Source organism: Mesoplodon densirostris, chromosome 1 (genome assembly GCF_025265405.1).
Source record: "Mesoplodon densirostris isolate mMesDen1 chromosome 1, mMesDen1 primary haplotype, whole genome shotgun sequence".
Classification (NCBI taxonomy): domain Eukaryota; kingdom Metazoa; phylum Chordata; class Mammalia; order Artiodactyla; family Ziphiidae; genus Mesoplodon; species Mesoplodon densirostris.
In genome coordinates, this window is record NC_082661.1 from 192,725,267 (window position 1) to 192,741,560 (window position 16,294).

The 16,294-nt window shown below is 41.2% G+C and overlaps 1 protein-coding gene across 2 annotated transcripts in view; it reads left to right on the plus strand.

Moving 5' to 3' along the window:
• The window catches only part of ANXA3 (annexin A3), a 61,270-nt gene that overhangs the window by 10,941 nt on the left and 34,035 nt on the right, over nucleotides 1-16,294 (plus strand). For both annotated transcript variants that reach the window (XM_060113681.1, XM_060113691.1), the window contains 2 exons: nucleotides 10,280-10,367; nucleotides 14,954-15,048. In XM_060113681.1, coding sequence (XP_059969664.1) covers nucleotides 10,280-10,367; nucleotides 14,954-15,048 — 183 coding nt within the window. The remainder of the gene's footprint in view (nucleotides 1-10,279; nucleotides 10,368-14,953; nucleotides 15,049-16,294) is intronic.

A 16,294-nucleotide genomic window follows, 5' to 3' on the forward strand; every position in this document is an offset into this window, starting at 1 on the left:
GTTTTCAAAATGTCATATTCCTGTATTTTTTACTAAAATGCTGTCATCACTAAGGTACTGGTTATCTTAGGCTGATCGGAAGCTCTGATTGGAAGTTACATCTTTAATCACAAGTAAGACTGGGGGAAATGAGTTAATGTTTTGTAGGTCACTCAAAACATGGAGTCCATGAAGAAATACAAAAAGGGATGCTTGATGGTGGAAAGGTTGGGGAAGGTTTATCTAAGGTGGAAACTTGCTAATAGGAGAAGCTACCCCATCATAATAAGTCCTTGGTGAGAATTAGAGAGCACAGCTTCCCTTCCCCACCCCATCCTTCCTCTCTTTCCTGGGAACAAGTTTGGTGTAGTTTGACACATGAGGATACAATGTTCCCATGTCTGCAGTGAAACCCAGAGGAAGGACACCAGTGGTAGGGCTCCCAGGAAAGATGCAGTGTGCTAACGTGGAGGGAATTTTGGGAAGGCAGTGCCTTTCAAATTCTGCCCCATGGATGACATCAGCCCCGGCAATTGGATGTTTTTGGTACTGGGTACAAAGGATTCATAAGAGCCCCATCCACTTTCATATTTCTTGCTTTGGTGGGACATCCAACTAGACCTTTCTTTCCTAGTGTATTTGCTTTTCCCGACCATGCAAATTTAAGCCGCGTATGGAGAAGACACCTGTGTTACATGCATGTGGATGTGATGAACTTCTTCTGTAGTCTTCCTCCTGTCTACTGCATCTCAGGGCTGGATGATCTATCTGGCTTATAACTATTTTCATGGAAATGGACTTTTCACATCCCAAGCAGTATAGACATCATGCCTGATTAGGTACTTTCGACATGACTGTAACTTCCTATTTGGTGTTAACCACGTTTCAAACCATGGTTCCTGAAGCTTCTTTAGTAAATACTGGCACTCAGAGAGTTTCACAAATGGTCCTCTGCAGGAAGTTAATGAAAAACAGGTTAGACCTGGATTTCAATTCAAAACATTTAGAGCTTTGTTTTAGGACAAATCCTGGAAAGAAATACCATACAATCTGAGTGAAAAGAGAGAGGCTTCCTGGGAATGAACAGAATGAACATTAAAGGGCTGCTCCTTGCCACTCCCTGACCCAAGCTTAACCACCAAGGAGGGAGGGTCCCTCTTTTATATTTAATTATAATAAAAAATGTAATTTGACAATCTAACTTGTTGCCGTTGAAAACGTTTTAGATTAAGAGCAAGGAATGTGAAGGGGAGAAGGTATCATTTGACTCTCTTGAAAGTCTATTTTTTTTTTTGGCAGATGCAAAGCAGTTAGAAAACATAAGTATTTTAGAGTACTGAGCAATAAGATTAATACAGAGGTCCCACATGAATTAAGAGAGTAAGTCAAAAGGGTAGAAAATTCTCAAGTCTGCCCCTTCCTCCATTCTCAGATCTTTGCTCCTTTCATCGTCAACTATTTGTGTTTGATTAAATACCTCGCCTAGGTTCTGGAGGCATGTTTAAATAAGAGTAGTGACAGTCTCACGTGAACAGGATTTACAAAAGGTGAAGAGTGCATTTGTCAGATTTTTGAGATATGGCATGGAGCTCTGAAAAGTCTGGTAATGGCATTTGAGAATTATCAAAGAAAACAAGACCCAGAACAAGAAAGCATTTTGTACTCATTTATTCATGCAGCAAATATTTACTAAGCATCTACTATGTGCCAGATACTCTTTTAGGCTCAGAGGATACATCAGGGAAAGAGAAATAAAAAAGCGTGGAGCTTACATGCCTCTGATTTTATTAGGGAAGAGAGCTAATAAAGAAATAAGTGTATAGTATATTAAGTCAGTTTTAAGTACTCTGGAGAAGAGCAGAGGTGGAGAATGAGAGGGATAGGGTACATTATTTTCTGCTCAGATATGTGAGCAGAAGTCAACATGGAGTGAGGGAGTGAGCTGGGAAGATATTTGGGGGAAGACCATCCAGGCAGAGGGAACAGCAGGTATAAAGCTCTGAGACAGAAGAACAATAAGAAAACCCCAGTAAAGTGATAGGAGGGGGACAAGGAGATTTGGGGGAGCGTTACAATTCTCCTCTTTTGTTACTTCAGGGTCCTCCAAGGGCCACAAAGAATCCCTGTAGTCCTGACAGCCTTTGCATGAACTGTAGAAGTTTCCACTGTCTAGGTTTACTTTGCATTAGGAAATATTTTTAAATCTGTAGCAACTTGTTGTGAGGATTAACAACAAACATACTCATACGAAATCCATGAAATGGTGCATTTTAACATCATATCACGTGAGCATTAATGACTTTGGTCATCGATACAAGAAATCTTCTTCCCAGGATGTTACAAACAGTAAATGTTCCTGATCTTAGTCCCTCTCAGGTGGATCCCTATTCCCATAGAAGTGAAGTGGGAGGAGAGTGAGTGTCACCACTGTACTCCCCAAATCCTGCCAAGCCAGCCACCATTCTCCAGCCAAGAAGATGTGATGAAGCCAGATTTCTCACTTCAGTGAGCCAAGTTCCCTGTATCTTCCACAGTTAGAGTGAAGGTCCCTTAAATGCAGGTGTCTCCCCCGTAAGATGAAGTTAGATATGCACAGAGCTGAGGATGTGGCCAGAATAGTCTTCAACTCTCTGTGGCCCTTGGCCGAGAGGAGAATTTGGTCATGAAGTCTTAGCTAAGTTAAGCTCCTGACTTTGATTGTGGTACAAAAAAATAATTCTCAGACACTGGTGCTATATGACTCAAAAGAAGATGAATACAGCTTATTTATAATCTGCTGCAAACAAATAATGAAAATGATTCTGAGAAAGAAATTTGTGTTGATGAAGTCTTTTCAGGGGCCCAGTGTTTCAAGCTCAATTCAGATCGTTGGGTTTGCTGCCTTTGACAGAGAAATGCTGAGTGCTTGCAGAGACAGGAAGGAAGATACAATAGAATCACTGGAAACATCCCAGGTGCACCAGGCATCCATCTGGGCTTGTGGAACCAGATTGAAAGACTTAGCATAGCTTGTGGTGCTGAAAGAGGTCATTTATGTAGTCTGGGCATCTTCCAAATCTACCAAGATACAATGATCACTTTGATTTCTAGACTATCAGTATTTGAAGGAAGCAACCTCATCAGACAGCCAGTTGTCTAGTGTAGACCTCAGAGAAAGCCCACACCTTGGGATATCATTGTCTTGCTTCCATCTACTTCCAGCAGACTCACTCACAGTTATTTATTAAGCCCCTAGCTGGAGGCTGAGCACTGGGCCAGGAGCTGGGTATACTGTGAGTAAAACAAAAGTTCTCTGCCCTCTGGAACTTTAATTTAGAGGAGGTGGAGACACAGATATAAACAGATATTGAGGAATGCTGAGTGCCCTAAGGGAGAAAGGGTGCTGAGACAGAATAACAGGAGAGGACCCTGTTAAGTCAGGCTCAAGTGGCCTGGGGCAGACCTGTCACAGAAGATGGCCCTTAATCAGAAGACTGAAGGTAGGAAAACATTCCAGCTAGAGGGCACAGCACAAACAAAAGGCATGAAGATGAGAAAGAGATCACAGTAGATCAGCTGGAGTTTTGGAGAGCTGAAGTGGGAATGGGCAAAGGGGAGAGTTGGCTCCAGGTGAGGGTGACAGGGAAGGTTGGGCCAGATGTTGCAGAGCTGCGTGGACAGGGCAAGGAGTTTGGACTTTATTGAATATCCAATGGGAGGTCAGAGAAGGGTGTCCAGTAGGAGAATGCCATGACCTGACTTAGATCTTTCACAGATCTCTGGGCTGCTAGAAAATGTGGGAAATGGCTAGAGGTAGGCATAGAAGGAAGCAGGAAGGGAGACTAGGGAAGACCTCCATGCCCAGGGGAGCAATGATGGTGACTTGGATGACAGGAGTGCCAAAGAAGGTGGGGAGAAGTGCACAGGAGATTCTTTGTTTTGAAGTAGTCTCATCAGGTCTTTCAGATGATTGCATTTGGATGGAAAGAGAAGGAATTGAAGGAGACCCCCAGGTTTCTGGTGGTGGGTGGTGCCATTTAAAGGGATTGAAGAAGAAGAGCAAACTGGGGACGAGCACAGACAGTGGAGCCAGATTGCCTGGGTTCAAATCCTGGCTGTGCCATAGGTAAGTTATGTGACTATCAGCAAGTCCTTTAACTCTTGGTGCCTCAGTCTTCTCCCCTGTAAGATGAGATCATAATAGGATGGGTTCTGAGGGTTAAATGAGCAAATATGTATAAAGTACAAGTAACTACCATACATGGTAGAAGAAATCATTTTGAAAGGAAATAATGAGTTGATACATGAGATATAACCAGTGTTCAAAATAGAAGTCTGGGCTGGGAATACAGCTGTGGGAGTTGTCTGCATATAGAAGGGGAAGTGGCAGAAATAATCCACAGCAGGAGTAGAGGGAAAGAAAAGAGAAAGAGACTTTCCATTTTAGAACCTACTTTATAGATGTCAGCCAAAGGGGAGGAGCCAACAAAGGAGAGGCCCAGGAGGCAGAAGAAGGCAGGGGTCTGGCTGGGTTAACCCTGAGTGACACATGCTTCTAAGGAATCTGGGTTTCTCTTTATTATAATCTGTGTTTCATAGAAACACAACATAAATCGCTTGTTTGTCCCCATCTTCCCTAATTTCTGAGTCATATTCATCTTTCTACTCCAGCTCAACACTGGAATGTTATCACATTCCAGTACTCTGGCTCTGGGACTCCCCTGATGAAATCAGAACAAGAAAAGCTGGCAAGTGGGTATTTTGTCCTTTGAGTGAGCACAGGAAGAAATGCAGCCATCTCCCTTGAACCTCTTAGATGCATGCAGACAAAGCCATAATGGCGTTCTTGCTCCTGTCAGGCATCCCTGAGGCTGCCAGTCCACGCTTTCCCCATGCCCTGCTTCTCTTTACTGGCCCCAGGTGGAGAGCGAACCTGCAGTGGTGATGGGAGTCTTCTGTCTGCAGTGATCACTGCCAGCCTGAGGGAAAAGAAAATGACGCTACCTGATGCTACCCTTTGCCCTGCAGGACCTGAGTGGTTACCAAGCCTTTTCTCTGGCTTCTTCCCTGCTGTATGGTTTCCTGGGGCTGCTGTAACAAAGTACCCCAAACTGGGTGGTTTAAAACAAGAGAAATTTATTGTCTCACTGTTCTGGATGCTAGAAACCTGAAATCAAGGTGTTGGCAGGCCATGTTCCCTCTGAAACCTGTAGGGGGTCCTTGCTCACCCCTTCCAGCTTCTGATTCTCTGGCAATCTTTGGTGCTTCTTTGCTTGAGGCTGCACAACTCCAATCTTTGCTTTCACCTTCCCTTCACAATTTCCCTGTATGTCTCTGTCTTCACATTGCTGTCTACTAAGGACACCAATCGTATTGGATTAGGGGCCCATCCTTAGTTAAGACCTCATCTTAACTAATTATATTTGCCAAAACCTTATATCCAAATAGGTCATTTTCTGAAGTACTATGGGTTAGGACTTCAACATTTCTTGAGGGGGAGGGGTGGGCACAGTTCAACCCATGCCACCTGCCTCACTTGACCATATTTCATTTCAGGGCCTTTTATAGTAGACTTTCTTTGGTTTTGAAAACCACTTTTTCCTGGAAAATTGAATAAGTTTTATATTTTCCAAGTTTTGATCCTTTTATTTATTTATTTATTTTAGTCTACTCCATTTTTCCTTTTATCCTAAATCCTCATGACCCAGCAGACTGTTTTGACACTGAGCAGAGAGTGATCATTTCTCCCTGGCTCTTAGAGAGTTCCTAAGTCCTGAAGGTTTATATGAGGCTCTGATTTGAAAGCTTAATTTTGGGACACGGCCTTTCCAGGGCTTTAGGAAGTGATGTGGAATTTGGCTTTGCCTCACCTTCAAAATGTACCTGCAGCAGCTGCTATTCTTGCTCTGGAGTGTTTGGCTTTAAATATGTTCCTTGTCAGCAGGATTGGCACCCTGTGTTTTTCTCTTTCATCCATTCTTCTGAATATAAATGTTTGACTTCTTGCAAACGTAGTGCGCTTTCATAAAGAAATAGAGATGACTGACTTTCCCGAGTCAAGGACAGACTGGTGTCTCTCAGGGGTAGTGGCAGACAGCTCCCCAGGCGTGGCTTGGCCACACCAGTGGCTTCAAGGTGTCATGGGCTATGACTGACATCTGAAGGATAGTTTTAGAGGGTCAGGGAAAATTAAATAGGCATGAAGAAGAAAAATGCATCCTAGCCTAGTCATTAGGAGCAAAGACTGACCAATTGCCGCCTGTGAGAACTTGGGCGACAGTCATCATCTGCAAATAGGATTTATTATATCTGCTTTATCAGTTTACTGTGAGGACTGAATGAGCTAATGCAGGAAATGTGCTTAGCAAATAGTGCGTAGCAGCAATTGTTATTAATATAAAGAGCTCCTGTTGTTTCCCCCCTTTATTTGGACATTCCTTGCGGTAAATTTATTTTCCAACTGGTTTCAGGATCATGTTCCCTTTAGGGGCATCTGAAGGTCAAGTTTGAGAAAAGAAAAGCAACTAAATGTGTTTAAGGGATGTGGATGGAAATCTGATCAAGCATGATTAAAAATAAAAAGACTTTGCCAAGTATTGGGCTTCCCTGGTGGCGCAGCGGTTGAGAGTCCGCCTGCTGATGCAGGCGACACGGGTTCGTGCCCCGGTCTGGGAAGATCCCACATGCCGCGGAGCGGCTGGGCCCATGAGCCATGGCTGCTGAGCCTGCACAACCAGAGCCTGTACTCCACAATGGGAGAGGCCACAACAGTGAGAGGCCCGTGTACCGCAAAAAAAAGAAAAAAAGACTTTGCCAAGTATTCATATGATGTCCTGCACTAGCGCTGACACTTTATTAGGGTAGTAGGGTTCATAGAAATAAACTAAGTCAAGTATTGATTAGTAATTTAAATGTCAAAGAATTAAGCCTGCAATGGAGCAGGCGATGCAAGCAGTTTGGTTTGGCTGTAAAAATGCCAACATTCCTGAAACAATGAGCTCATCATCAAATTCTTATTCCACGCCCACAAAAGAATCTATGACTTGTTTGCTCGATCTTGTTTTGGTTTTCTGGGCAGCTAAGAACGAAATAGGGCACTGATTCTCAAACATGTTAGTGCATTGGAATCCTCTGGAGGGCTTGTGAAAACCCGGATCCTGAATCTTAGCCCCAGAGTTGTTGATGCAGTAAGACTGTGGTGGGGCCTGAGAATTTGCTCTCTAATAAGTTCCCCGGCAATGCTGATGCTGCTGATCCAGGAACCACACTTTGAGAGCCACTAATATGGAATTTCCTGAGGTCTTATGATGTGGTGGAGACCTCAAGGCATTTTAGTTGCAAGGAAGTGGGTTCAAATTCTGGGGCTGTACTTAGTAGCAGAGTTATGTCAAGCAAATAATCTCTCTGAGATCCAGTTTCTTCCTTTTTTTTTTTTTTCTTTGCGGTACGCGGGCCTCTCACTGCTGTGGCCTCTCCCGTTGCGGAGCACAGGCTCCGGACGTGCAGGCCCAGCGGCCATGGCTCATGGGCCCAGCCGCTCTGCAGCATGTGGGATCTTCCCGGACCGGGTCACGAACCCGCATCCCCTGCATCGGCAGGCGGACTCTCAACCACTGTGCCACCAGGGAAGCCCGTCTTCCATTTTTAAATGGAAATAATAAAATCCCCCTCTTTAAGGTCATGGTAAGAGTTGAATAAGATGTCTGTGAAGCACCTTGTTCACTGCCTGACATGTATTACTTTAAAAGATTCCATTAATTTCTTTTACTGTAAGATTTTTTTTCATAAGTCGTATATTTATTTCTGAATGTTTTGGGCAATGAAGTCTATCAAATGAATATACTGCTCATTTAAATGACTGAAGCACTTTGAAAGATTTCACTAAGATTCCATTTCAGAAGTCCTGTGCCATTTTTCACACAGGTGTGTGTGTGTATGTGTGTAGTTTTTTTCCTTTTAATCAAACGAGTAGTTCCTCCCCATTAAATTCTTACTAGGTAGCAAGTTGCATGATGGATTGGGAATATCATCCTTCTCTAGTTTTGTGCATTGGAATTTCAGCATATTTTGATGTATAGATAGCAGAGGGCAGTGAAAAGGTCACAGCTAGAATGGAAACCCTGAGTTTTCATAATTCATGGATAATTAGAGTCTGACTACAGTTTTGTCTTTTGTATTCAAAAGCAGCCATGTGAATATCTGCATGGCACAGAAGCACCAGGGAAGCTTCTAAAACATGTGCAGTCTAACACCTCATTTCTAAAGACCATGGTTCCATATGTCTAGGGCAGGGCCTGGTCATATGCATTTTAATCAACAAATCAATCAACTGATCTAAGAAAGAAATGGAAAATTTTATTCGAACTCAACTGAGGATTATGACCCAGGAACAGCCTCTCAGAAAGCTCTGAGAACTGTTCCACCCTCTAGAAGTCAAAGCACAGTTGTATAAGTTTTTTGAGACAGAGGGCTGTCCATTAAATGACGTATTATTGACAGTTCACACAATCCAAATCTGCAAGTACAAAGTGGTAGGTCATGATCAAGAAGGAATGTTATCTTTTAAGGAGTTGTCTTGTTGGTGCTGGGAGAATGTTGCTCTTTATGGCTGAGCAGGTATTCCTGCCAGTGGGGGAGGTTTGGTCGATGCATAATGCAGATACACAGTGCACAGTAGAGGGGAGAGAGGAGGCCAAAGGGCAGAAAAAAATGTTTATGTTTAAATTCTTCTTGTCTTGCCATAAAATATGAATTTTATTTCACAAAAGAGTCAGCCCAGGTGGTACCAAGACTATGTTTTAAGACAGACTAGGAATGGGCTGCAATGTTCAGAATTGCTTTTAAATTCTACTCCTTAACTAGCTATGTGGACTTGAGCAAATTCTCCAATCTCCTTAAATCTTGGTGTCTTATACGTGACATGGGTCATTCTTACTCATTCATCGGTGCTGTTGTGCAGGTTATAGTTAATGTATAAAAGGTGCCACAATGCTGGGCACGAAGCACTCAAATGCTCCAATATTGTGATGGTTCTTCTAAAATGCCAGACAGGGAAGGTGGACAGGTAAGATAAACACGAAAGTTCATAAATGAATAGAAATGAAATGAAGCCATTTGGCTGTGTGAATCCATAAAATATTTATTAAGCCTTGAAAAAGAATTCTCCAAAGATTATGTTGAATTGACTGATTTCTTACAGGTGGTTTAGATCAGGCACATTTACAATTAGTTTCTAACTTGTTATAATTACTTTTTTAGAATCAAAACTTTATTTTGGGTACTTTAAGATGAAACAATGTTGGATTGTACTGAAATAAATTGTTCAATCCAATCTATTGAATCAACAGACTATCATTTTTTACTGTGCCAGAACATTAATTTTCCATTCACTTTAATGTGACAAGATAATGTCCTTTCATGAAAATATTAAACACTTCAGGAGAGCCTAAATGAAGCCATATTAACACAAGACAACAGAGCCAATATTACTCAGTAATAGGATAGAAACATCAGTTAGAAAGAAAACATTGTCACTGTAGAGACAGACTTTTATTCAGAGTTAGGAAGTACCATATAAGTACATGTTTACTTGGATTTTTCTCAATTTCTCTTAAGCAGTTTTAAGATTTTTTATTCCTTCTGTAGGATGGTCTTTCTCAGCTTACTGACAAGTTTCTAGTTTATGTGCTTAAAATTAGTATCATGGCATTTTTTACTTCCATGCTATTCTTGAAGACCTATGTCAGTGGAGCTTTCAGAAGGGAATTTATCTGCCACAATTGTACATCCAATTAAACAAAGCTTAAGAACAGACAGTCCTAGTGGTGTTTTCATTTATGGATCTTTTGGTGTAGGTTTTCCCAAGGACAATGGTCAACATTAATTAAAACATCTTGAAGTCTATAAACTGCAGTTACTTCTAGGTGAGATACAGTGAAGAGCTTTGAAGTATCACTTGAAAAAAGAAGATGTAGGAAATTTCCACTTTCTCACTGCTTTCATGCAGATATCACTTTAAAACAAATATTTTTCAGAATCACCATGATTAACACAATTCACTGCTCTAGAGAATGAACGTTTTATATTTTCAATTTGTTACACAAGAGAAGAAAAGGAGAGGTCTTATTATAAATGTGGTAGCTATCATATTGCCTGCATATCTAGGGTGGGGAGACTCTCTTGAACCACTCCTGAAGTGATAAGAAGGTGTGCAAATTATGGGTTTGTTGTGTGTTTCCAGTAGGCATATGGGAATATGCGTATGTAACATAAATAAAGATGTCACTTTGGACTAGTGGGACTGTCAGATATTTTCTTCTAGGTTGGACACCAAGGGACAATGAGCGATTATCCCGGCTTTAGCGCATCAGTGGATGCTGAAGCGATTCATAAGGCAATCAGAGGAATTGGTGAGTGATGCTTTACAATTCCTTTTTTAATGTTGAAGCACATCAGGAAGTTAAAGCTAAAAATGCATGGGTTCAGGTTGCCAAGTTGCCTTACTCAATTAGAGAAATTATAAGGTACTTTTAAAAATTGTGAAATGATGCAGCAAAGTATAGGGAACCCAGCTCTATTATATCTTAATATTTGCCATGTTTACTTAATATTAAACACTACCATGACCATCACTGCTACCAACAATCATCATCATCATCACCATAAATCATTATAGATACAGTCCCTGACGATTCTGCCTGGATCTCATTCCCACCTCATTCCCTAGAGATAAACAGCATTCTAAATTAGGATTTATTCCCATGAAACTTTTAATTCTGTACTCCATATGCATGTACCTATTGTTGTGCATGGGCTCAAACAGTATAAATTGAAATCCTACCATATGTTTTCTTCTGCAACTTGTTTTTTTGTCCCTTAACATTATGTTTTTGAGATTTATCCATGTTGATATGTTTAGCTCTAGTTCATTAATTTTTAACTGCAGAATAGTTTATTGAATTATTACATCATAAGATGGGAATAGTGAGGGAACACTTAAATTGCCTACAATTCTTTTCTATTACAATATAAAAATATTGCATTGAATAGTCATGCTTATGTCATGTTGTGCACATTTGCTAGCACCTCTCTAGAATATAGCGGTTGAAATGTCTGGGTTGAAGGTAATGTTCACCTCCAGATTAACTAGAAATTTTGCCACACTGCTCTCTCAAATAAATATGCAAATTAGTATTCCTGCCAGCAATATATGAGACTTCCTCTTTCTCCGTATTCTTATCAGTACTTGCAGCAGTCATCCTATTCAGTTTTTCCAATTGAGTGGATCTAAAATTGTACCTCATTCTGTATCTCTTTCCTTCCTCCTCCCCATCCCCCATTATTGATGCAGTTAAGTATCCTTTCTTGTTTATTTTCTTCTTTTTCCATGAATTACACCTCCATATCTTTTATCCATTTTTCAGTTGGATTGTCTTCTTTGTTCTTGGCAAGAAAAAATTTTTACTTTTTAATTTAAATTTTAAAATTTATTTTTTAAAATAATTCGGGATACAAAACTTTTTTTTTTTTTTGCGGTACGTGGGCCTCTCACTGTTGTGGCCTCTCCTGTTGCGGAGCACAGGCTCCGGATGCGCAGGCTTAGCGGCCATGGTTCACGGGCCCAGCCGCTCCACGGCATGTGGGATCTTCCCGGACCGGGGCACGAACCCGGGTCCCCTGCATCGGCAGGCGGACTCTCAACCACTGCGCCACCAGGGAAGCCCCGATACAAAAGTTTTTTAAAAAATTACAAGCTATGAAAATACCTTCTCCAAGAATGTAATTTTCTTTTCTTTTCTTTTTTGTGGTATGCAGACCTCTCACTGTCATGGCCTCTCCCATTGTGGAGCACAAGCTCCAGACGCACAGGCTCAGCCGCTCCGCGGCATGTGGGATCTTCCCAGACCAGGGCACGAACTCATGTCCCCTGTATCGGCAGGCGGACTCTCAACCACTGCGCCACCAGGGAAGCCCTGTAATTTTCTTTTAATATTGGCTACAGTAACTTTTATCACATAGAAGTTTTAAATTTTAGTGAAATTAAGTTTACCAATATTTTTTGTAATGATTTTTACTTATTGTGTCTTTTTTTTTTTTTTTTTTTGCGGTACGCGGGCCTCTCACTGTTGTGGCCTCTCCCGTTGCGGAGCATAGGCTCCGGACTCACAGACTCAGCTGCCATGGCTCACAGGCCCAGCCGCTCCGCGGCATGTGGGATCTTCCCGGACCAGGGCACGAACCCATTGTCCCCTGCATCTGCAGGCGGACTCTCAACCACTGTGCCACCAGGGAAGCCCTGTAATTTTCTTTTAATATTGGCTACAGTTAACTTTTATCACATAGAAGTTTTAAATTTTAGTGAAATTAAGTTTACCAATATTTTTTGTAATGATTTTTACTTATTGTGTCTTTTCTATGATGAGCTCATAAAGATATCCTCCTGTATTTTCTCCCCCAAATTTTACAATCTTATTTTCCACACTGAGATCTTTAATCTGCCTGGAATTAATGTTTGTGAATGGCATTTAAATCTAATTTTATTTTTTCTCAAGTAGCTATGTAATTGTCCCAGTGCAATCAATTGAAGAGTTCATCCTTGCCACACTGATCTGTAATGCCACTGCTGTCCTATAAGTTTTGCTATTTTTCTGCTCTCTGTTACATTCCATTGGTCTGTTTGCCTCTCACTGTCTCAATATAACATTGTCCTAATTACTATTATGACTATTACATAATTATTATTATTTTATAATGACACTTAGTGTCTAGTAAGGCAAGATATTTTCCTGGTTTTGCCCTGTCCTATGAACTTGAGGGTCAGTTTGTAAAGTTCCATGAATTATACTATTAAGGTTCATAATAGTAATTATACTATTACTATCAGTGTAATATTATTGTATTTCTGCCTGTTTAGGTTTTTTTTATTGCTATTTTTAAATGAAAGTTATTTCTTTATCTATCTCTTTGACTGCCTATTTAAACACAGGGTTGAATAGACTTTTCCATGAAGTTAATGTCAATTTGAATGAATTAATGGTCTTTAAATTCTATCGCTTGTCTTTCTTCCTTAACATTATGTTTCTTCACTAATTTACACATTTTGGTTTGCAGGCCCACTTTGAGAAGGAGGTTTTTGTTTGTAAGCACTACTCCCAGCACCAAAACCAGGCGTCATGGTGGCATTTGCCTTAGGGACGTGTCAGATCCAGCCTCTGAACCATGAGACATCTTGGTTTACTTTCTGGTCTTGAGCATGTAGCATGTGCAGAAATAAGAGAGGAGAAATTGCCTGGCGTACAACCTACATGTAACTGTGGGTAGTTAGTTATGTCTGGAGTCTAGTGGCAAAAGGTATAGAGATGCAGAGAAGCGGGTAGGAGATTAGAATATGAGGTGGGAGCTAGGTCCTAATTAACTGGTGCACAAGCTAAGGGGCTTAAACTTCATCCCGAAGGTTACAGAGAATCATTAGAATTTCAACCAAGGGACTGACATGATCTGATGCATTAAAAAAATTTACTTAGAAAAAAATTTTACTTAGGCAGTAATATGCAGTATAAATTATAAGGGGGTCAAGTTAGGAGGCTATTGAAGTTTCTAGGTAAAATATGATGAGTGCACAGTGGCAGAGAAGAGGACAAATCCAAGAGATGCAGGTGATTGTTACAATGTAGAAAGTAAGGAAAAGAAGTGAGTATAGGATGACCCCCAGGATCTTTGGTTGGATGACTGCATCTATAGTGGTGTCCTTGGTGAGGGAACATAGGATGAAAGACAAGTTAGAGAAGAAATAGAATGAATCCAACCTGGAGCAGCTGAGTTTGAGATACTTGTAGTTGGAGGTGTCTAGTCGTGCACCAATTCAGATACATTTATAGGTCCAAGTTGATAATCAGACTCACAGGGCACAATGAGGGTCAATCTAACTCTGTTTACTTAACTATGCAGAAGAATACAAGACCAAAGACCCAGTGGGGCAACATCTGTCACTAGGAGTCCCAGCAGCTAATCAAGTACACCGTTTCTTTTGCCCTGTCATTCATGTAGAGTGTGTACCACTGCCATGGGTGTATGGAGCCAAGGTGTGTGTGGGCCACCTCAACACAGGGAAGTTGAGCCTTAAATTCCAATGGATCTTTTATACCATTCTAGTCATGCAGGCCCAAGACAGAAGCCAACTCACAGCCCCCAACCCAGGGGCAGTCCTCCACCACAAAGGAGCAGACACAACTTCTCACATTGTCTTAATACTATAATTACCAAAAAAATAGTGACCTGGAGGTTGTTTTCAGGCAGGCCAGCATCAGCCCTTTACTTGTACTTACAACAGGTGGTTAAGTATATGGGTCTGAAATGCCTGAAAGAGGTCTGGACCACTGATAGAAATAAATGTTTTGGATTAAGAGATTTGGGTTCAGGTTCTTGCTGTGCCACTTAAAAGCTGCCTGACTTTGGCAAGTGAGGTAAGTTTCTAAATGTTAGTGTCTTTATCTTTAGAACAGCTTAATCATACCTACTGCCCAGGGCCCTGTGAATATTAACTATGACAATGAATAAAAGGTGCCTAGTATGTGGTAGGTTCTTGATAAATGTCAGTTCCTTTTTTTCTAGAGAAAAAAATGACTTTTTATATCAAATATGGAGATAGAAAGATATAAGGTGATAAGACAGTAACTGAACCTCAGAAGGATGAAAAAACCTACTTCACAAGCAGTATGTTCTTTGTGCTACTTCCTCTGTCTGATATACGGATAAGAATATTTGGGCAATGATGGTTTTCTTCCCCCTAAACTATCCAAATAAAGTCAATTTTCTTTTCCAAAAGCCAGGCAATGAAAGAAATAAAGATGCCAACCTGGTAAGACCTGGAAATTAAAAATTAAAATGCCTTCCTCTCTGCATTTGTTTCAGACCATTAGTCATTTTTCTTTTGTTCACAACAGATATTAAGCATATTTGAGTTGATGGTGAATACAATTATTTTTGTTTCATTTAGGAACTGATGAGAAAATGCTCATTAGCATTCTGACTGAGAGGTCGAATGCACAGCGGCAGCTGATTGCTAAGGAATATCAAGCAGCATATGGAAAGGTAAGATTTCATTAACATAACAGGCAGTAAAGGGCTAATCACTAATGGATCAAGGCTGCTCCCATATGATTATGCCCACGGATCTTTTGTTTCAGGCCAAGTGTAGCAGAAAGTACCCTATGTATCCAGTCAACAGCCTGGAATAGGAGTCCTGGTCTTTTCCCTTAACTGTCTGAGTGGCCTTGGACATGTTATTTGATCTTTCTGGGCCTCAGTTATCCTCACCTGTTGAATAAGGAGAGTTGCCTTGGATCAGTGGCTATAAACCGGGAAGGATTTTGCTTCCCAGGGGACATTTGACAATGTCTCCAGACATTTTGATTGTCACAACTGGTGGGAGAGGGGGGGATGTTTCTGGTATCTCGTGGGCAGAGGTCAGGGATGCTGCTAAACATCCTACAGTGCACAACACAGTCCCCCACAATAAAGAATTATCTGATCAATTATCTGATAAATCCTGTCTTAGATGATCTTTAATTTCTCTTCCAACTTTAATATGTTTCGGTAATTATAGACTTATTTTTTTTAAATTTGTTCAGCAGATGAATATTTCTTCAGTACCGGAAACTATACAAGAACTATTCAAGAACATTTTGTGTGTCTTTTCCAAGCAGTTTATTTGTTCCATAATAAACTACTGTGTGTCAGGAGTGGGGTACTACTCTATGTCAGGAGATATTCTAGACATTGGAGATTCACTGGAATAAAAAGCAGAGCCTCGGGCTTCCCTGGTGGCGCAGTGGTTGGGAGTCCGCCTGCCGATGCAGGGGATATGGGTTCGTGCCCCGGTCCGGGAAGATCCCACATGCCGCGGAGATCCCACATGCTGGGCCTGTGAGCCATGGCCGCTGAGCCTGCGCGTCCGGAGCCTGTGCTCCGCAACAGGAGAGGCAACAGCACTGAGAGGCCCGCGTACCGCAAAAAAAAAAAAAAAAGCAGAGTCTCCTCTCTTTAATGGACCTAACATTCTGTTAGAAAAATAATAAATATATAAATAAAACAAATTCAGATATTGGTAGGTGCTATGAAAGTATTAAAATGGGTGATATAAAAAAATGGATGATATGCTAGAGAATGAGTGGTGAATGGCTCCTTTAGATCATGTGGTGAAGAAACGTCAGTGACAAGTTGTTACCTTACTCTCAATGAAGACTAGACAATAGTCAGGCTTCTGCTCTGCTTGATCTGGGGAAGAGCATTTCAGACAGAACGTCCAGCAAATGCAAAAGCCCTGAGGCAAAAACAA